The following is a 22,931-nucleotide window of genomic DNA, read 5'->3' on the forward strand; positions in this document are numbered from 1 at the left end:
GTGTTCTGAATGTCAGGAAAGACTATCCACTACATTTTAAAAATGTCTACAATGTAATCTTTGGCACATGGTTTTAAAATAGTTATTAAAGGTGTCCAGCCTCCTGAAAAACTGAAGCAGAAACCTTGATGGTTCTCAATATCTTCCCTCTTGGGAAGGTGTTACTTATACAAAAACAGAAAATATTAATCCTTTTGGATAGCTGGTATCTTCTACTGAAGCTGCCAGCACAGAACACTGTTCAGCCCCACAGTGGGGTCTCAGAATGCCTGGCAGACATGATGAGGGCAACCTCTGCACAGCACACTTCATTTTGGGTTTTATTCATGTGACTGACATTGGAAGCAGCAGCATCTAAATGAGACTTTGCTAACAGGAAAGGATCACAAAGGGTGTGTTTGTCTCTGAGGTTTTCATTCTGTCACCCTTGGCTAGATCCTAAAGATAAATAGCTCTGATGTTCATATTCAAGGCAGTTGCAAAGTGAAAAGGGCTGTGGACTTCACAGAGCTGAACTGTGCTTCACACCAACACAGATTAGATATTATGGGTATCCCTAGTCGTTCTGGTTAATATATAGAGTTTATTATAAGATTTGATATTATTCTACTAAACAAAATAATAAAAACATAGTCAAATAGTCAAATCAACTTGGTAAAAAGTTTCTTAAAAGCTTAAGATTATCTGTGCCATTTTGTTAAATTTTGTTTGGGGGATATGGAAGAGGAATTTTTATTTGTGTATGTGTATACACGGATGGTTTTACAGCAAAGTAACAAAGAAATTCCGTAGTCCATCAATCCCTTTCTTTAAAACTAGCAGTATTAACCACAATAATGGTGTGTGTGTGTGTGTGTAGTATAGTGCAGTGTATAAGTCTGTGTATGTGGTGTGGTATGTGTGTGGACGGAACTCATGTATAGCAAGTATATGTGTGTGTGTATGTAGTATGTGTGTGTATCTATATGTGTGTATAGTGTATGCTATGTGTGTGCATGATGGATAGTATGTACTTGTTGTATATTGTATATTTGTGTGGGGGGGTGTATGTGTGCATAGTGTGTGTATATCCATGCATATGTACAGGTGCTAGTGCCCTTATTCCCTTGAAACTCATTGAAACTGGAGAGAAGCTCACAAGCAGCTAGCCCTGGCCATCCTCCTGTCTCTACTTCTTAGTACTGGGGCTACACAGTCACACGTGACCTACCCCAGTCTTTAAAGTACATTCTGGGGGTTTAAACTTGGGTCTTCGTGTTTGTACAATGAGTGTCTCTACCCAGTGAGCCATCAGTTTTGGTCTTCACACTCAATTTTGGTTCTTCATTGTATCCGTGCCCATCCTTGTATGGAGTGATCACAGCAGCTGCACAGAAGCTAGTGGTGTGGGAATAGAAATGTGTGTGTGTTTATGCAGCACAGCATCATAGGTACCTCTGTCTTGTTGAAAGCACCCACATCTATGATTGAGTTTACATTTCATTCATATTGCCTTTCTTGAACTAAACCTTGTTCATTGGACAACTATTCTCTTTTTTATGAAAAGTTCATTTTTAGTTAAACCTTATACTCATTTTATTCCAACTAGTAGTGTCTCTTCTACCAGTTTTTCTCAGATGGCATTCTTCTGACATGGTCATGCTCAGTTGCAAACACATACATAGTTGTGTGCACACATACACAAATGCAAATCTACATTCTGAGGGGGTGCAGGGTGAGTTTTTAAGAAGGGATGTGATCTGACTCTTTTATCAAATCTTTAGAGAATTAAATTGAAAGTGCATCCCAGACATCACAGTGGGAGCAGAGGGCACAGCATGGGCCAGACAAGGCACAGCCTTGGAATGTTATTCTAACTTTCTTGAGGTTGAATAAAATAACCCACAAAATAAGCGAGAGAGAGAAAGAGAGAGAGAGAGAGAGAGAGACAGAGAGAGAGACAGAGAGAGAGAGAGAGAGACAGAGAGAGACAGAGAGAGACAGAGAGAGACAGAGAGAGACAGAGAGAGACAGAGAGAGACTGAAAACCAATGGGAAAGATTCCTTATTTTAAAGTGTAATTCTGGGCTTTGAGGAATGATAGTCTCATGGTCTAGTTCCATTGACCTGGATAATCCAGTACCATCAGTCGTGTGTTTAGAAAGATAACTTTGGTGGCAGTGGTAAGAGAAGAACAGAGAAAAGTTGCAGACGCTGGTAAAGAGATGTACAGTCACTGGGTGGTACCCGAAGCTGTGTAGAAGGTACTGAGTCGTAGAACATCCAGCTACACACTCGTATGTAGGCATCAAAAAGCCAGAAGGATCCAGAGTGGGATTTCCAAAAGAGGTACTTGGAAAGGGGTCCAAATACCTCTTTGGGTCAAAGCTGATTGAGCACCCTGAGTCTGTGAGGCATGTATGTCTGTCATGTCAGATAGACAGTGAAGTCCCCACCCATAGTGATCAAGTGTCAGGACCTGGAAGTGGCCATGGGAAGGTCTGGCATGTGGCTGGGTGAAACTGGATATGATCTTTCACTTTTAAAGCAACAATTTACCTTAAAAGGATAAATTTACTAGCTACATAGTGCCATCTCTAGTTCCATTAGTACGTATCCTTTAATGAATGAGTTACAGTATAGACTGGTAGATTATTGTCAACTGTAGAAAAGAATATTGATTAACAAACTCTCACTATTCTATAGATATAAATGAATGCGATGAGGACCCCAACATCTGCCTTTTTGGTTCCTGCACCAACACCCCAGGGGGCTTCCAATGCATCTGTCCCCCTGGCTTTGTCTTGTCTGACAACGGACGGAGGTGCTTCGGTAAGCAGTAGACTGACTTCCTCTGTCATCCTCTCTCTTCATTGTGCTAGGGCTTTATTATGACAAAATGAGATCTACTCATAACACCCCATCTGCAACTGCAACCCAGACTTCTCAGGAACATCTCAGATGGACAGCCCAAAGAACACTCTGTTAACATCATTAATACATACTCTCTGATTTTATGCTAAAAGAAAAATTGTCTCACTGTACCGTTCTCATTTCATTGCTGGAACAGGCTGTTATTTATCGGTACATGAGTTGCCTCGGGCATAGTTTAATTTACTGAAAGCTAAATTCATTGTTTTTATACAGCTTTAATGGGACAGTGAAAGGGGGAGACTGTGGGAATATGTTCCTGACTGAGGCTAATTTTACAAATCCCTAAACACATTATAAAAACATTTTAGATATAATAACATTTTGTCCACGGATCAGTTTAAACTAGCAAATGAAAGTGAGTCGTGGAGAATGCCCAGGCCTGTCTCTTAACTACTGATCTCACATGTGCCCTGTGTCCTGCCCATGAGAAATGTTCGGTCGGAACCAGTTGTATCCATATTGTCCCGTCTGTTTAAAGAGCAGTGAGGAGCTGTGCGGTTTTTCTTTCCCGATTAGATACTCGCCAGAGCTTCTGCTTCACCAACTTTGAAAACGGAAAGTGTTCTGTACCCAAAGCCTTCAACACCACCAAAGCAAAATGCTGTTGCAGCAAGATGCCAGGCGAGGGCTGGGGGGACCCGTGTGAGCTGTGCCCCAAAGATGATGAAGGTGAGATCAATGGCAGAGGGAGGGAGGAGGGAGAGGGAGAACTTTGTGTTGTGACTGTGTGAAAGGGGAAGTTATACCTTTGTATAGAACTCTACTGATGGTTCTGGGAGCAGCCACGTGGCAAGACCTCTACCAGCATTCTCGTACAGCATGTGTACACTGAAACCAACCACTTCCGTTCTGTTCCAAAGCATCAGTATTACTTGCTTTCTGAAGACTTAACTGCAGAGGCCCGGGCAGAAGAGGCGAGAAGAGGATGGAAATTAAACTCCACACAGCTTCACAAGTTCCCGAGTTGAAAGTGCTGCAGAGCAGCTTGCCAGTAGAGTTTAGGCCTAACTCCAGCTCTGCTAGAGTTTAATCTTTACCATCGAAAAGAAATACATAGATAAGAAAATCCCACATTGGTGTAATTTCATGGCTGTGGTTCTTATAATGTTACATAAAATTCTGAGAACTAAAATCAACACAATGGCCCAAAAGCCTCCAAAGGATCCATCAGCACCAGTGAATTGTGGAGTAACTCCCAGCGAGATGACCCTGGGGAGGGTCACTAGATCAGAAGTGGTTTCTGTGTATAAAGGACAGGGAAGTTTTGGGATTTCCTAGTGTTAGACAGAGCCAGAGTCCCCAGGTTGGTGGTACCCTAGTAGAAGTTCAGATAGCCTTCTCTGAGTCTGTTCCGCATTGGGTATTAAAACAAAACAAACAAAATGGCCAGGTACAGTGGTGTGCACCTTTGCACCCAGCACTCAGGAGGCAGAAAACACAGTGATCTCATGAGTATATAAGGCCAGGTCTACAGAGCAAGTTTCAGCCTCTGTTGCAAAACAATAGACCAGAAAAAAAAATGAAAGAAAGAAAAGAAAAAGAACACATTCCTGTTAAAGATGGATTTGTACAGTGTTAACTGGATCTTGAGTGATGGGTAATCTGTTTCTCTGTAGTTGCCTTCCAGGATCTGTGTCCATATGGCCATGGGACAGTCCCTAGTCTTCATGACACACGTGAAGGTAGGCTCTGGCACAATTTATTTTTACTGTCACATTTTATAAAAATAAATAAATTTCTTATTTATTTTATAAATCATGATAGTTTTAGAATGCCCTGTAGTGTATTATATCTAAAGAATAATTGCAATAGTATATATATATATATATATATATATATATATATATATATATATACAGTGTGTGTGTCATATATCTATACTAATATGTAAAATGTCTGTTTTTCTGACAAAAGTATATGTTCCACTCATGTTAGATGTGTGCTTAGTAGATGTGGATCTATTCACATATCTTTTTATTTGAGTGAGCTCATGGGAAGTATTATATTTTAGATGTCAATGAGTGTCTTGAGAGCCCAGGCATTTGCTCAAATGGTCAGTGTATCAACACTGATGGATCTTTCCGATGTGAGTGTCCAATGGGCTACAACCTGGATTACACTGGAGTCCGGTGTGTGGGTGAGTATTGGCTCTGTTTTATGTAGTTTGGATGGCCTGTTGTATTCTCTCGTCTGCCCAAAGGCCCCTCAGGTAACCTCGGTAGTGGTGGGAAGATTTAGAGAACCATGATGAAGTGTTAGCAGTATCTTCATCTCTCCTACATTTTCCCATGCAACTTGACTCACTATGGAGATGGAGTTTCCTAGTATCTGTCTTTAATCAAATATATGATCTCTAAGGCCTTGGGATGTAGTTCAATAATAGGTTATATTTGCTTTGTATTCACAAGGCCTTAGTCTGGTCCCTAGCATTTAAAACAAGCAAACAACCAATAAATGAATGAATAAATAAATAAATAAATAAATAAATAACAAAGCCTTAGTAGGAGAATGACTAGGAGGATTGTTCATTTTGTTTTATGTCTGTGCATACTTCTTGAAGCAGATGTCCACATACAGCCTCTGGCTTTGGGACCCTTGCAGAAAGCATTACCATCTGGGACTGAGAGCCTTGCAACGTGGCCCTGCAGGTCACTTTATGCACTGCATAAAGGCTGACTAGGGCCAAAGGGAAGGTGATGGGAGGTTAGGAATGTCCTTTTTGAATCCTTGAAATGTGTCTGGGCCTCTGCATGGCTTACTCTTGTTTTGCAGACACCGATGAGTGCTCCATCGGCAATCCCTGCGGGAACGGTACATGCACCAACGTGATCGGGAGTTTCGAATGCAATTGCAATGAAGGCTTTGAGCCAGGGCCCATGATGAACTGTGAAGGCAAGTCCTCCTGCCTTGAGGATTATCTGTTCTCTTCCTTTGAGAATATGGAATTAGCTTTTGAAAATTATCTCCACCTTTATTCACTGTGTTATTCTGCTGTCCGTACTCATCACGAGTAGAATTTCCTTTACCTCGTCCGTCCCAGGAGATCTTCTACATCCTCAGCTCTTGACAGAGCCCCTGAGTGGCCCAGAGCTGGCCTTCCTCATTGTCCCTTTCTTTAGGGTTCAGTGATGTTTTCTATATTTTCATGGCTTCTCAAAATACTGGTTCATTTTTCATTTATACTCTGGGTATCGGGAAGAATACATCGTGGACTCGGTTACATTATGTTCATGCTTCTTCTGTCTTTTATGCAGAGTTAACTTGTGTAGACACAATCACAGCCTGCTCAGGCCTATGAAGGCTCAGGTTTCAGTTCCACTCTTGGAACCTACAGGCTAGCTTCTTTGGGTTTTGTCCCACACATATACAGTACAGTCAGCAGCCTGGGCTGTGTACGTGGAAAGGAAGAAGTACACCATTTCTCTTTCCTGGTGCTCCTTTCCAGAACTTCATTCACTCCAGAGCACCATGGTGACCTCAAGACTGTGTCCCCTGGACAGAATATTAGGACATTTAGATTTGGCTATCTGGCTGCCACCAGCAGGATACTGGTCATCCGTAGGGTAGATCGGGAGGAAAGAGGGAGGGAGATGAACCAATCATTAATGTTAGTCCTTGTAGTTCCCTAACTCTTGAGTTTTTACCCATCAGTAACACTCAGGTAGCGTTTGTAATTCTTCAGCATATAGCTGCTAACTTCCTGGAAGACAGTTTTGTCAGGTACTAACGTTTTTATGTACCAGAAGCAAAAGTCCTGTTACCTTGTTGCTTCCTATATGATCTGTGAGAAAACATATTAACGGAGATATTTAACGAGTCTCACACTGAACACATGTCCATTTCTTTGGCCAGACATCAATGAATGTGCCCAGAACCCACTGCTATGTGCTTTCCGCTGCATGAACACCTTTGGATCTTATGAATGCACGTGCCCAGTTGGCTATGCCCTCAGGGAAGACCAGAAAATGTGTAAAGGTAAGGCCACAGTCAAGGGGAGAGGGGCACCTTGACTTGCCTCATTGGGATGCAGCCTACTTCAGCCATTGACTTTTCCTGGACACTTTTCTCCCAGAGCATTACAAGAAAAAAAAATGTCAGCTTTGCTGTAGATTTTCTCTCCTAGATAACAGGACACTTAAAAGTCTATGGAGAAGATGATTCAAGCACTCCACTGCTGCCACGAGCCCAGGCCCTTATTAAAGCAAAAGTTATCCTTCCCTAAACTCATGATATGGACCAGTCCTGAAAGTGTTATACATCTAGACTAGAGCCAGCTGTTCAAAAGACTGGGCATCTTCATCCTCTGTCTCACCAAATGACAACATGATAGAATGTGCTGTTTTTAACTGGTTTTCTTTTCTCCTCCTTTGATGCATTTTTTAATAAATGTTTCCTAGATCTGGATGAGTGTGCTGAGGGGCTGCACGACTGTGAGTCTAGAGGCATGATGTGTAAGAATCTGATCGGCACCTTCATGTGCATCTGCCCCCCTGGCATGGCCCGCAGGCCTGATGGAGAGGGCTGTGTAGGTAAGTCCCAAGCGAAGGTCTGTGAGCAATGCTCTCGCTCCAAGCCAGATCTAACACTGAACCCCAAGGAGCTAAATCTAAGCCAGCTCCTTTCCAGGCAGAACTGAGGCTAGCTTTCATGATCTCGGGGTCCAGGGTAGCACTCAAGGCTCTGGGTCATGCAGATGGGGTTCACTTCACACTGCTGGAAACTGTGGGGGTTTGTTATTTGTGAGCCTCTGTGAGTCTAAAGCATCAAACTTAAACGTGCAGAAACTGTCCGTGAAGTACCTCTACTCATGTAGCAAAACAAAAGTTTAAGGTTAGCGGTCTCACCTTTGTGACGTCCCGTGCGTGAGGGGAGGAGCTAAGGAGCAGTCCAGTGTCCTCCTTATCTTTCCCCATCACCTAACACATTTTAGTGTCAAAGCACTCATTTTCAAAAGGATAAGGTAGAGCTGTTACTCCATGGCCCGTGCCAGTCTGGCCTCATGCAAACGTGTCGCAGCTACCGCAGTCATTGCCTGTGTCCTTTTCTAAAGTGCTGTCTCTCACCTGAGCCACTACAGCCCACTACACAGGCTTCCTCCTCTCTAAGAACAGGGGCTGTTTAACTGAGAACCCGGCTACTCCCCTACCAACCTCCACTCCCTAGGAAAACCGAGGTCTTTTTTTAAAGAAACAACAGTCATTAATAATTTCCTGTTTCTTCCTAAAAAACAGAATACCAAAATAAAGAATAAGATTTCTTTAAAATGAATCTCTGCACAGTTGCCTGCTACTCAAAGTTAGAAGAGGGAGGGGCTGCAAATGATTCCAGGGATGCCCATAGGGGGTGGGAATGTTACAAAATTACACTGTGGTGACAGTTATGTGCGCCTGTAATTGACCAAAAACCATTGAATTGCACACTAACAAATTGTATGGCATGCAAATTATACCTCAGTAAAGTTCATTTAAAAAAAAAGATGAAGCTACCACAGGAAAAGAGATACAGGGTATATAGCATTACACTGTTTGTTCTAACAAAAATAATAATGGAATGAAACCAAAATACCCATTATAGACACATAGATAGATGCATAGTGGTATGTGTATGCTAGAAAATTTGCATAGCTGTTCAAATGAGTATGATAAATATATGTGCATAGGGATACAGAAATAACCATAACCGTGGAGCAAAGCCATGTAAAATAACGTCAATCTGTAGGAAACTCCAAGTAATATCATGTTTCCTGCGGGTACATATGTAAGCATGTCAAAGACATAGGAAATGCTTTAAAAGGAGAAGTGACGGGTAAGCCCAGGAGTTAACCACCAAGAAAGATACTTCTATTAGAGGTTACTAATCTAGAGTGGTTTTTATCTTTAAGAGAATTCCTGAAGAGCATTCATAGCATAGACCTTAAAAATGCAGCTCGCCATTAAACTCTGCCTACAATTCCAACATATCTGCCCTCTTCCTGCCATTGCGCCAAACTGCCTGAGACAGTGTATAAAGAAGAAAGGTTGTTTGGGTTTGTAGCTATAGACTGAGTCCTGACTATGCTTTGAAGTTATACCTAGGCATCTCACTGCAAGAGGAAAACACTCATCTCAGCAACAAAAAAAAAAGCCAGACAAAGGCGTAGCGGACACATCTGTGGTGACCCTGGCACCCTCTTACTGTGCCCCTCTCCTCAGTTTCACCACCTCCTGGTAGCACCATCTGGTGGCCAACCTTTAGCATATCAGCCTTTAGGGTATGTTCAGTATTCACACTACATCATGGAGTGTGACTTAACAAACTCTATTTGATGATGGTCCCTTTGTTGTTCTTGTTCTTTTATTTTTTTTAAATCCCACGTTAGGAGTTTAGTTACATAGTAGTTGTTTCAAAACCACTATTCATATACTACCTGGCTTTCATATACATTCATATACATTCATATTCATATACTACCTGTCAATTTAAGAGATTCACCTGAGCTCCAAAGTCAGAGCATCTGATCCTTAAATCCAGCACAAGGCAAAATTCTAACATGTGTAGAAAGGAGGAAATAATTATCCTGATTACTGTGCCTAAGACACTGGGATTGAACACGTGATCCCAGGTGCTGGAGCCACAAGCTTGAGCCACTATGGCGGGCTTCAGGGCTTGCATCTTTTATTGTATGTCTTGACAATAGAATGTACCATTTTTAAAGTTTGTCAGACCCTCAAGCTTTTCATCATGAAACACTGTGGACAAGGCCACTATGACTTCACAGTTGGAAATCCCACACAAATCACAAAATACCATAAACAAATGAAGTGTTTGTAAAATGTAGGATGGAAAACAAGGTCATTTTAAAAGGGGAGAATGCATATGTATGACATCAGAGTCCAAGAAAATGCCTCAGAGTCAATTTTCATAAAACTGTAAACCATGACAAGTTAAGGACTTTATGTAGGACATAGAAAAGCCCCCATGAAGGAAATAGTAAACCTGTCCAGAGATGGAAACTTGATCCTGCACTATACTGTAATCAATCAATCACCTCTTGAACAAATCACAAGTAATAAATCTAATGATTAGGAAAAAATACATCAAGATGACTAAATTTGTTCAAAAACACATGTATAAGTGTCTGAGGTTGTAATCTAGAAGAAGGCAGTGTTTATTTTAAAGAGGGAATAAAGAGATGTCCTCCTCAACCTTGAATATTTTAGAAAGGTCGTGGGAGGGGATGAGTCCTGGGCTATCTTGCCTTAAGGATCCGGCCACGGCAGACAGCGATGGAGTCTTTAAGGGGTGTGTACAGGTTCCAGCCACAGCGCAGGGGCTTGGTAGCATGTCGTCTTTCAGGCGTTAACCAGCTATTCTCATTTTCAGAGGTTTGGTTAGAAGATCAGGGACATGGGAGTATTTTTGTACAGGCCCCATTATATCTGCAGTCCCTAGAAAGGCAGGCATGAGAGATGGGTTTGCACCGTGCTGTTTAATTATAAACAAATAGGTCTAAACGTGAACATTTCTAGAGAAAAGGCTAAAAGAAGAGGGACGAAGCAGTCACTAGAGAGTCTAAGACCTAATGTGCTTTCTGACTCAGATTGCATGATCATCTGATTTAGTATAATGCCCCAGGGGCAGAAAGCATGACAGGTTTATTGAAGACATTCATTTAAAAAAAAAAAGTATGTATGTGGGTTAAAACCATAGGTTCTGCTTTACACTATTGACCTGCTGGATTACTTTTTCAACAAAACTAAAATATGCAAAATAATAAGGGCTGAATAGAGGGAGAGATGGGAAGGAAGATAAGAAAAGAATTTGAGACAATTGGAAGAGAAGAATGATTTAGAAAAATCACTTTAACAATCTGTGAGGAAGATAATTAAAGACACACAAGTGGTTTAAAAGCTATTGAAATGTGGAAGAAAGGGCACATGTAATGATAGAAGCTCAGAAAAGAAATGGGCCCTCACGAGAGTTTATAAACCTCTTTGGAAGTAATGGAATAGAAACAGGAAGGGGGTGGACTGGAGAGATGGCTTGGTCAGTAAAGGTGAAATGCATACCAAGCAGGCATGAGGACCTGAGTCCAACGCACAGCACCCCAAAAAAAAAAATCTGGGTTCAGCAATGAGCACCTGGCATCCTAGCACTGGAGAAGTGAAAACAGGATTCCTGGGACTTGCTGACTAGCCAGACTAGCCAAATGATGAAAACCAGGTTCAGGGAGAGACCTGACTCTCAAAAAAGCCAAACTGGAGTACAAAGGAGGAAGATACCCATGGTAACCCCCAGCATCCACGTGCACCTGCACATGCATGCACATATGCACATATGTGTGCTCGCACACAGCACATCTGCATGCAGGTGTGCGTGCCCACACTCTCAAAATAGAAATGACAGGAGACACAATTAGAAATGTGGGTATAGAATGGATCAAAAAAATGATACAAGTGGAAGACAGGTATCCACAATATGCTTACAAATTTAATCCCTTTTTTAAAAAATGGAAAACTAAGCAAATGAAAGAGTGGAGTATATTTGAATATTTTAGAGAAGTTCTTAGGGAAAAGATTTAAATCTCCATCAAAAAAAAAAGCACACTGCCTCATGAAAACCCTTACACAAGAGTCATCCATTAGTTTGATTATATTTAGGAAACATTCACCATGTTTGTGGTGCTGGCAGTAGAGAATAAACTGGTTTCATTTGAGGTCAAATCTCTCACTTCCTGGCTTGGGAAAAGGAGGCCTGAACAAATAAAGAAACAGATGGACATGGTACCGTCATATAGTGGTAATTATGCCTTTTAAGGAAAATAAGGTTTTGTGACTGGGTAGGAGACACTTTAGAGAGTGCCTCGGGGTTTAATGAAGTGACCTGGGGGCTGCGACCTAGACTGGAAAAGGAAAGAAACGTTGTTAATAATGTCAATCCTGTGGCAGCAATGAAGGGGGCCCTGCTGGAGCTTGTGCCAGAGGATGGCATAGAGAGAGGCCAAAAGGGAGGAAGGAACACTGTGGTCACAGTGGAGAGTCTGGCTTCATGGCAAGAGCCTGAAGGCAAAGTGCTTTGTAAGGCCTTGGGTATGCCATGAATGTGAAGGAAAATAAAATAAAACCTAGTCGTAAGTCTTTGACCAGCCTGTAATCTTGTGTAAGCTGGATTAACTGTGTCTCGGATTGCTTGCACTAAAAGAAATTATAACCATAAGAACACTTACCTCATAGGATCATTGTCACGGCTAATTTAGGACAGTGCCAAGCAGATAGTAAAATTTCAATTAAATGCTAGCATTGTTACACTCTAATTGGCATTGTTCGAGAACTCTGGTTGCCCTGTAAGGAGTCCGTTTTAAGGAGGAAGAAGCAGAAGAAAGGATATCATCTGGGTGGCTATTTAAAATCTACCTAGACTGGGGCCATGGCTACCATGTAGACAGATGTAGCAAAAAATAAACAAATCAACTTCTGGGATCGCTGATGGCTGGTTGACAGGACGGAGGAAGGAAAGGAAGTATAAAAGATGAGAAAGATTGTTAACTGCATAAGTTGATTGGATGTTGTTACTGTAAATTTTTTATGGAAAAGAATAGAAAAAGCCAATATGGTTAGCAACACAAACACCTGTAAGGTGTGTTGATGTGTGTGGCTGTAGAATGTGTTAATGTGTGAGACTGTAGGGTGAGTTGGATATTTTTCACATCCCACTGGTAGTATTACACATTCAAACATATCTATGAGGCAGAGGTCTCAATTACTGGCAAATGCATATTGTTTAAATGATCGTGGAATGGACAGGGACACCAGTAAAAGGTCATAGAGAAGAGAGAGGCAGCATTTGAGCACTGCACACTCCACTATTTAATGCTGTTGAAAACCCACAGGAAATGAGAGCAGAGTGGCCTGTAAGAAAGGCTACACTGTGGGGTGCTGTGCTATCTTGAGAATGTGGAGAACTGGTCATTCATTGAGTAGGCAGCGGGGAAGTCCATTTTGCAAGATGGTACCAAGTGGAAGCATCAGATGCAGAAAGGCAACATGACAGTTGGATTTGGTGGCCTTTCAGGAAGTGTCAGTGGAGAGACAGCAGCTGAGTAAAGCGGAGAACCAGACGTGAAGTGGGGCAGAGAACAAATGTCTGCCCCTAATGAATAAGGAGATGTGACAGTAACTGTAGTCTCCATGTGCAGCTGAGAAATGGTTTGCTTGTTAAGGTAAAAGTTACTGGGGAGTGTATACCAGGATGTGATTTCCCGAGAAAGGAGAACTGTGAGACTCTGGAAGGCCAAACGAAGAGCTGGTCTTGGAAGACACCAAAGAGGCCTCAGCTGGTGTGGAGGGAAAAAAGCTGAAAGTGGGGGTGTCACTGGGCAGTTCCCAGCAGGACAGAGGCATACACTTCTTAGAATAAGGGCTGCATGGACACACTGTAGTGGGATTGTCCACGGAAGTCCAAATTCCATGGTGCCCAGGCTCATGAATGAAATGAGAACTGTCCTGGGGCAGTTCTCCTCTTGGTAGTGCAGCTGTGAGTTAGACACAGAGCAGGAAGAGGAGGTGGGCACAGGCAGAGCAGTGGGCACGAAAAGGGTAATAGCTGGTGGTCCTCATGTGCAGAAATTGTCCAAGGAGAGACAGTGGATGCTGAGAATCAAGATACCCTGGGGAGTATAGCACCACGCTGAGGCTCACCCCATGAAAGCTACAGATTTAGCAGTGGTGGGGAATCCAGTTTTTTGCTAGAAAAAAAAAAAAAAAAAACCCTCATTGCCAGTGGCAGTAAAGCAAAGTAACAGTGAAAGCTGAAGTGCATCAAGTCATTCAGAGGATCAGAGCTTATGTGAAGCAGTACATCCAGCAAAAGCTTTGTTGGAGAACTATTTCCTACTGTTAAATTATAAGTCAATATAAATATATTAAGCAGGACAGTGGCCATGCACACCTTTAATCCAAGCACTTGGGAGACAGAGACAGGTGGATTGAGGCCAGCCTAGTCTACAGAGCAAACTCTAGGAGATATGCCATATGTATCTAGATAGGTAGGTAGGTAGGTGGATGGATGGATGGATGGATGGATGGATGGATGGATGGATGGATGAAAGAGTGGGTGGATGGATGGATGGATGGAGAGAGAGAGAGAGAGAGAGCACAGCATTTGAGAAAGGCTCAGATCTAGAGGTAGCCAACTTAGCCCTTAGGTTTTAGAAACAATAAACTAGAAAACTCAAAATCCATAATCTAACTCATTATTTTTGTGAGTACTTTTAAATTTTCATAATAAGGTTCCCCCCCCCCCAAAACTGAAGGTCTACATGGAGTCACATCATTGTGAAATTCAGAATACTAAAGCAAAATGAAAAACATTCAATACTTCCAGAGGGGAAGGGGAGATAGATTCCCTTCAAATGAACAAAAATGCTGGGTAAAAGAAAATAGCACACTATCTGCAATATTTTTAAGGGAAATAATTTTAAACTAAAATTTTAAACTCAGTAGAGTATAAGAATGATCAAAGTAAGACACTGTCAAAAGTCTATTTGGGAATTCATATTCGCATGACCTCTCTGAACTAATTAACAAACTATGTATTTGAATTTGAATCCAAGAGACAGTGATTACATATATGTAGCCACTCCTCCATCCCACCAGCATGCAAGTTACTAGCTAAAGACATTTGAACAGATACCACTACTGGGGCAGGACCTGAGAAGGCTGAAGCAAGAAGAAGGCCACTCCGAATTTATCCTAGATGACAGAGTCAGTTTAAGGCAGTCTGGGTAACTTTGTAAGACTTTGCCTCAAAATAAAAAGAGCCTAGAGACAATAGCCCAGTGGTAATTGCTTACCTAACATGCATACTAGATTCAGTGCATAGTATCAAAAAAATTATAATTTCAACTTAACCCTGGTTGAGAATTCATTAAAAGAACATCTTGAAATCATTTAAAATGTTTCTTCTGCTACCAAAGGAGTAGAAAGAGCACGGCAAAGCCCAAACCTGAGTTAGAGACACAAGGAAAAGACAGAAAATTAGATTAGTTTGATAGATGTTAAAAGAAGGGGGCAACATCACTGTAAATGTGAAATAACTTGAAACATATGAAGCGGCAGGTAAGACTGGAATTGCAAGTGTGAATAGTCTAAGCTGCTGGATCGCAGAATGCTTCCTCTGTGGTGGAGTGTCTCGAGGTCCACGAGGACACTGTCCCTCTTCTACAAAGGCAGGGTCAAGAAGGAAACTTTCAGAAAGAAGCCATCTGGTTGGATGAGGTACACTGGAAGCAGCGGTCATGTGACTGCTTTAATCCCGCCTCCTTGATATCTTGTCAACGGCTTTTAAATAGGATGCGAACATGGAAAGACAGTTAGGAAGCTACGGTTTTACAAGCTGCTCATAACTCATATATTTTTTTTTTCCCTATGAAGACGAAAACGAATGCAGGACCAAGCCAGGCATCTGTGAAAATGGACGGTGCATTAACATCATTGGAAGCTACAGGTGCGAGTGCAACGAAGGATTCCAGTCAAGCTCCTCGGGCACTGAATGCCTTGGTAAGTGAATACATGGCTATTTCCTGGCTAAGCATAGCACGTCTGTGATGTCATCACAGAACAGCTCTGCACATTTATCCCTGCCTGTTGAACAGACCTTGTAAAAGCCACACCTCGGTCCACAGAGATACATCTATTAAAATGATGTATCCATCATATGCCTGCGCCTTACATGCCCATGTAACGTAAGTAACAACCTGAAACAGTCTTTCCAAAAGGGAGGTTAGTTAAGCTCTGTGGAAAATGTGACTTCAGTAAGACTGACATCAGGAGATGATTTAATTCCAAAAAGAAAATATTTTCAGTGTGAGGTAAGCTCTCCCAATACTACTGCAGAGCAAACACCACACGTTTCAAAAGCGCAGCGGGGGTTAATTTTTACATTACGGCCCAGAAAAAAAAAAAATGCTTGACAAAATAATTTTTAATTGGGAATATAACCTCATGGGCACTATAGCCCACCAAACCAATGCTGAAATATATACCCTGTAGCAGTTACTGGTGGCCGCTGTAAACTAGGATGTGGTCAACTTTAAAGGAACCAGAGAGAGATACAGAGGATGATGGATCAACTGGTGGGTGGCCCGGTGGGGTCAAGCATCATATGCTCATCAGCCTGCCGTTGCCGGTCCTAGGGATACTTTTATACCCAGCAATGTACTTTATTTCCTGTTGTCTCCAATCTAGATCTTAAACAGTCATATGTCTTTAAAGACACCCTACAAGGAAAACACTGCTTTCTGCTCATATTACGGTTTTACTAGAACAGTTGGCTTATGAAACGGTACTGAAGATTTTTCTCCATGCTTACGTCACAGAAGCCCCTGTACTTACATTAATCTGCCATCTACAACGCACTAAGTCCTTTCACTATAGACAGTAATAGAATAACTACCACACTCATAACGTAGTCTTGACTTTATTCTTCATTTCATCACTTTCTCTAACAGGAAAAAGCTTGATCCAATGTTTCTTCCTCTTAGGTTCTCTGGGAACACAGCTCCTAACCATTTGCCTATGACTTTCATTGAATTGAAAAGAATATAATTCTATTTCTATTGAATAATTTATTCAATATTCCATCGAATAACTTTTGTCAAGTTTAATACTCAGTTCATAGTATAAACACCATGGGGGGTATTGTCAACAAACAATCGCTAAGCATCGGCTGTTCACCCAAGAAGAATACTCTGAGTTTTGAAGGTTTTGCCAGGAAAGAGAGCATGATGGTCCATTGAAAACCAAGCTGACCGATACCTGGCCTTGACTCTCATCTTCTGTTCTGCTCCAGACAACCGCCAGGGTCTGTGCTTCGCAGAGGTACTGCAGACAATGTGTCAGATGGCCTCCAGTAGCCGCAACCTTGTCACAAAGTCGGAATGCTGCTGCGACGGAGGCCGAGGCTGGGGCCACCAGTGTGAGCTGTGCCCACTTCCTGGAACCGCCCAGTACAAAAAGATATGTCCTCACGGCCCAGGATACGCCACTGATGGAAGAGGTAATGTGCTGAGGGACTTAAGGTGTTGTATCAGTCCAGTGGATTTTATACATCCTAATTAATGTAAATGAAATGTAAAAAGGTAATTTTATCAGAATTCTGTCTGAAAGTCTGGTATTCTATAAACGAATCTAGAGAATATTCTTGCCTAATGCTGTATACAGGGGTGTGTGTGTGTGTGTATGTGTGTGTGTGTGTGTGTGTGTGTGTGTGTAAGTGCATACGCACTTGTGTACAGCTGTGCATGGGGGCCAGAGGAACTCTTCAAGCAGGCCAGGCTGGCTGTCCTGTGCGCCTCAGGGATTCGCTGTTTTCATCTACCCTACCACCCCTGGCCTTTTAACATGCAGGGTCTGGGGATCTAACTCATACCTCCATGCTTACAAGGCAAACACCTTACCCACTGATTATCTCCCCAGCCCATGCATGCTTCACAAAATTTAAGAGATTATTCCTATGTCGAACCCAGGGGAGATTTTACTATTCTCACTTAACAGAGGAAGAAACAGAAGCACACAACTATGGTAATGATAAATAATGTCCCAAAAAACATGGGAAAACCCTATCTGACCGCAAAGGCCTTGGGGCACTGATAACCTCCAAACTGCGCTTGCCTTGTTTAAAGGAACGGTGCTCAGCTGCGTGTCGGTAGGAATTCACTCTATCCTCAGGCTACCTCCACGCTGGTGGGTTTCATAATTAACTAGAGGTTTCCACTTTTTTGTGTGTATGCTACCAAGTGGTCTGTGGATGTTATGAAAGATAAACTGGTTTCCTCCATTGCTGTGCAGACTCCCAGCCCCGTTACCTGACTGCCAACTGAAGCCTTCCTTCAGAGTCTTAAGGCAGGTGGGAACTGGAAAGCCAAGCCTATGTGTAGTAAATGATCACAGATTTGAAGCGGCATCTTTCTAAAATGTACCAAAAATCTTAACTCCCGCTTAGAATGCAAAATGAACAGTCTGGCATGAGCCTTCCAGTGTAGCCCTCCCTTGTTTCTCTCTCCCTGACTCTTCAGATCTGTCTGTTTCCCTCCCAGGTTGCCTTTCCCTGAGAAGTGAAAAGGGACTTTTCCAGAACTTCTCTGGGCATTCCACCTCACGCCAGCCCCTGAACCCCTTCTCACTTCCAGCTGTCTCCACTGCACACACATTGGCTTCTATCCTTTATTCTTTATTATTTTCTTGCTCTACAGATATCGATGAGTGTAAGGTAATGCCTAGCCTCTGTGCTAATGGCCAGTGCGTCAACACCATGGGCTCGTTCCGGTGCTTCTGCAAGGTCGGCTACACCACGGACATCAGTGGAACAGCCTGTGTAGGTAAGATGTGGTCATGCACCCAGGGTCTGGCAACTCCTGCTTCCTATGGACCAAGCACAGTCAAGGGAGCGCTGGCCTGTGTAGCTTGCACTACGCTGGCCAGACATTTCAGTAATGCTCCTCTTAATGACAGAGCTCTTGGTTGGTTGGTTGGCTGGCTGGCTGGCTGGTTGGTTGGTTGGTTGGTTGGTTGGTTTGTTGGTTGGTTGGTTTAGCTGTGTGGGACACAGGGTCCAGGTCATCTCAGATTCTGTTGCAGTGGGGGAAACATAACAATTGAAAAATACACTTTTGACATTTTCTATTTTAATTTAAAATCTACAAATGTGTCTATTTGATAAAGAAAAAATGGGCTTTTCTTGTGGATCCCGTGTCCAGTGTGTGAAGTGGAACTCATTTTTTAACAGCTTCTCATGAATAGAGCAACTAAGCATCATCTAAAATCTCTCTTTACAAATCAAGTCTTACCGCACCATCCTTCGGCTGTCTACACAATATTTCTCTTCTTTAATTTGTAACCATCTGATCCATTCCGTTTTCTGACAAACAGAAGGCTGTGGGGGAGCCCTGGTGTAACCTTTCAAGCCCCTCTTGATCTCTATTTCCTCAGTTTATGTGACACGCTTTTAAATTACCAATTTTATAAATGTTAAGCTCCACAGAAGTATTTTAATCACACAACAGACAGGGGAGTAGCTGGGAGTGGGCTCAGCAGCCATCCATCCATCCAGTGAGCTCTGTGGAGGAAATGAAGATTGTCTAGCTTCAGTCACAGGCCTGGCAGTAAAGAGCTGGCATAGCCCCAAGAGGACAGACCAAGTATGGCTTAGCAACAGATTCTGTCAGTCTGTGGTTCTCAACCTTCCTAATGCTGAGACCCTCATGTTGTGCTGACCTCCACCACCCCTCATCCATAAAATTATTTGTGTTGCTACTCCATAATTGTCATTTTATAGAGGAGCAGTGTCTCAGTTCCTAAGACCGCCACGACTGATGGTCGTGACCATCATAAGGTTGAGAACCACTGCTGTAAGTGGACAGTGGGGTGTAGAAAGGCCACAAAGCAGAGTTTTCCAGAGCCTATGTAACCCCACCCTGGGGCCAAACAAAAGGAACAGGGGAAAGTGGTGAGACCCTGACAGGAGACAGGGTCCAGAGAGCATCTGTGAGACGCTGCCACAGGGAGCCACTGGCTCGGCACAAACCCACACTGGAGAGACAAGAAGAAATGAGAGTGCTCCTAAGGTCTAGTCCAGCCTGATTAAGTTGAAGAGTTTCTTGGGTTTGGTTTTTTTTTTTTTTTTTTTTTTTGAGTCCAGACAGTTGTCTAGACATTACAGAAGCTAGCCAAGATCCATGCACCAATCCTCAAAGTAAGCCAGTCTGCTACTTTAGAGAAAACTGTCGTAAGTGTCATTTCTTGCTGGCTGGATTCACTGTGTGTTACATAGGGAAAGCAAGAAGGATGGACTGAGAGTGTAGGGGGAATGGAGAGGCTGGTCGTTCCTCATAACCGAGACTCTCATGTTGGTCTTTCCTCTACTTAGACCTGGATGAGTGTTCGCAGTCTCCAAAGCCATGCAACTTCATCTGCAAGAACACGGAGGGCAGTTACCAGTGCTCCTGCCCACGGGGGTATGTCCTGCAGGAAGATGGAAAGACATGCAAAGGTGAGGGGAGCCCTGGCAGCCAATGCCCATATCTCTTTCTTCTGTAACATTTGCATACCAGCCTTATAGCACACACTTCCCCTACGTTAAAAAGCTGCTTCACAGAAAACAGTACCAGGGCTCCTATTATAGAAAGAAGGGGGACTTTAAAATATCTAAATTAAAGTATGTTGCTCCTTAGAAATGAAGAAAAATAAAGTCTGCACATATGCACAGATGTGCACACACAAGCACACTCACATGCCCTCTCAAGCACGTGTGTGTGTGCGCGCAAAGAAGTATTTTTTTTTTCAGCCAGGAACCTCAAATTTACTTCAAAGGAAAGTGGCTAGAACTGGTTGTCATCACATTAAGCAAAATCATCCAGCCTCAGGAATGCAAACATCATGTTTTCTGATATATACAGAATCTAGACTTTTTTTTAAGGAGTATAAAAATGTCATAATAAAACCCACTACTTTGTATGCTATCCTAAATAGTATTTTAAAACTTTTAAAATAATACTTAAAAAAAATGCCTGGCATGCAAGTGCAGAACACTTTGCGGGAAGGTGGTCAGAGGAGAGAGGGAGAAACAAGAAGAGACAATGGGGTGGTAAATTTGAGCAAGTTACACGTTTAGGAAAATACCATAATCCATTCATTCATATGGTAAGTTTTTCATTAAAAAACATTGACTCAAGAGTTGCTAAGAACCATCAGGAGCCGGAGTTTTGGTTGCTGCTAACCTCAGGCTCCACCTCAGTCTTACGGGCATCATCTGCATTTACTGCAGAAAGGTCAGCGTGCGTTAATTTGTGCACACTCTGTATGAAAAGTAATTAGCATGCCAATCTGATCACTAAAATGGCTTCAGTGGCAAACTGTGTTTGATTTTATAGGAGCACTTCTAAGCTTGATACTAATGGACCAAATAGAGGATTCAACTGTATTCTCTGTGAAGCAAGGTCTCTTTCCAAGCTGGATTAAAAAATAATAATAATAATTACACACAAAAATGTAACAAGTGCTGGGATTTTCTTAAACCCGTTTAGAGAAATGGTTCGGCCGAACTGACCTTTTGCACAATGTCTGTAAAATGTGTGGAACTCATACCTTCCACTGTACAGGGTACTTACTTTGAATGTTTTTATTTTTCCCAAATTAGGTTTTACTCAAATCAAAATCAGATTTTGAGTTTCCTATTAGAAGAGTCCAGATATTCATTCTAAATTTACAGTTGTTCTGGTTTTGACTGGAGAGGCAAGGGGAGTGAGTGTCTGTTTTCCATTTTAAAAGCGGGTTTCTCTGTGTAGCCTCATCTGTCCTGGAACCTACTCTGTAAACCAGGTTGGCCTTGAACTCATAGAAATCCTCCTGCCTCTGCCTTCCAAGTACTAGGATTGAAGGCATGCACCACCGCTGCCCAGCAGAAGCTTATGATTTTACTTCTTCTAAGTAATGATGTTCCCATTTGGATCTGGTAAACCTCCCTCCATTCCCAAATTCTGCTTTATTTAATATTTAATATTCCCTTTAATAAAAATACATAACTATCTATGTACCAAACCACATTAACTACGAGGGGGACAACTTTTCCATGTTACCTTTGAAAATTGTGGACCTGCTGTGTTTTGGCCATCCAGTTTCTTATTTTAAGAAAACTTTGCCTTATAACCCCTTAACCACCCTGTCCCAGTTGGTGGCCTTCTATACTCGGGCTGCTTACTCTGCACATTCAAACCCTTCCTTGTATGCATATGGGAGCCTACAGGCTGCAGCTGAAGTTTAAGCCCATTTCCTCCACAGAAAATGCATGACTTGTCCTGGGCTTCTCTGTCGTTTCAGACCTCGATGAATGTCAAACCAAACAGCACAACTGCCAGTTCCTCTGCGTCAACACCCTTGGAGGGTTCACCTGTAAATGTCCGCCTGGTTTCACCCAGCATCACACTGCTTGCATTGGTAAGGCAAATCCCAGACATCGGGTAGGTGCATGACTACGGCTCAGTCTGGCCAAGGATATGGATGTTTCCTGACAAGAACAGCATCCATGGGAAGAAGGCGTGGACATGTGTTTGCACATACAGTGTCCACAGTATATGGGGTCTCAGCATCGCATCCTCAGTGCAGCTACCGTGTTAGATCGAGGAGGAAGTCCTGCATGCATTTGTATAGCAGGCCTGTTGTAAGCTGTGCCTCAGTCTCACATTCCAAATACAGCTTTGATGCTCAGATAACATATGATTAAAGGCTGTACTGGAATTTTTCAGTTTTAGTATAGAAAGCACATTTTAGGAGATCCTTAGTCTATATTATCTAAAATGGTGCCTCTAATAACTCTAAAATACATTCCAGTTACAAGTCACTGAATAACACACGTTTCATGCTACCCTGATTAATAAATTCTGATCTGACATAGTCTAAAATTCTTTCCCCACAGAACGAAAACATAGGTGTATGCTCCTCAGTTTACTTCACATGGTGAGATTTAATTGATATACCACATAGCCAGGAAGCTTGACTCTCCCTCTGTTGTGTCGCTTTGCTAGATAACAATGAATGCGGGTCTCAGCCTTCCCTTTGTGGAGCAAAGGGAATCTGTCAGAACACTCCTGGGAGCTTCAGCTGCGAATGCCAAAGAGGGTTCTCTCTGGATGCCTCTGGGCTGAACTGTGAAGGTGAGTCCACACGCACAGGAATCCTGAATGTCGGGGCTTCAGAAATGGTTGCATAAAGCCCGAGTTCAGATCCCTAGCACCCAGGTAAATGCCAAGTAGGCATGGAACCTCTTCTGTAATCCCCATGCCCTAGAGGCAGGATTGGAATCTGTAGAGCCAGCTGGATAGCTAGACTAGAGGAATCAGCATGGTCTGGATTTAGCCAAAGACCCTGCCTCAATATACAAGGTAGAGCACAATACAGCAATATATACACAGACACACGTTTACACACACACACACACCACTCCCTACATGGACACATTTGCCCATGCACTAAAGAACGTGCATATGC

General features: G+C 42.5%; 1 protein-coding gene across 1 annotated transcript in view; it reads left to right on the top strand.

The window, feature by feature from the left end:
• Nucleotides 1-22,931, top strand: part of Fbn2 (fibrillin 2) — a 208,441-nt gene that overhangs the window by 175,763 nt on the left and 9,747 nt on the right. Inside the window, exons 49-61 of the mRNA XM_034518514.2 lie at nucleotides 2,686-2,811; nucleotides 3,430-3,582; nucleotides 4,530-4,595; nucleotides 4,925-5,050; nucleotides 5,686-5,805; nucleotides 6,766-6,888; nucleotides 7,311-7,442; nucleotides 15,324-15,449; nucleotides 16,741-16,947; nucleotides 18,143-18,268; nucleotides 19,816-19,938; nucleotides 21,765-21,881; nucleotides 22,469-22,597. Coding sequence (XP_034374405.1) covers nucleotides 2,686-2,811; nucleotides 3,430-3,582; nucleotides 4,530-4,595; nucleotides 4,925-5,050; nucleotides 5,686-5,805; nucleotides 6,766-6,888; nucleotides 7,311-7,442; nucleotides 15,324-15,449; nucleotides 16,741-16,947; nucleotides 18,143-18,268; nucleotides 19,816-19,938; nucleotides 21,765-21,881; nucleotides 22,469-22,597 — 1,674 coding nt within the window. The remainder of the gene's footprint in view (nucleotides 1-2,685; nucleotides 2,812-3,429; nucleotides 3,583-4,529; nucleotides 4,596-4,924; nucleotides 5,051-5,685; nucleotides 5,806-6,765; nucleotides 6,889-7,310; nucleotides 7,443-15,323; nucleotides 15,450-16,740; nucleotides 16,948-18,142; nucleotides 18,269-19,815; nucleotides 19,939-21,764; nucleotides 21,882-22,468; nucleotides 22,598-22,931) is intronic.

Source organism: Arvicanthis niloticus, chromosome 14 (assembly GCF_011762505.2).
Source record: "Arvicanthis niloticus isolate mArvNil1 chromosome 14, mArvNil1.pat.X, whole genome shotgun sequence".
In the NCBI taxonomy this organism is placed as follows: Eukaryota; Metazoa; Chordata; class Mammalia; order Rodentia; family Muridae; genus Arvicanthis; species Arvicanthis niloticus.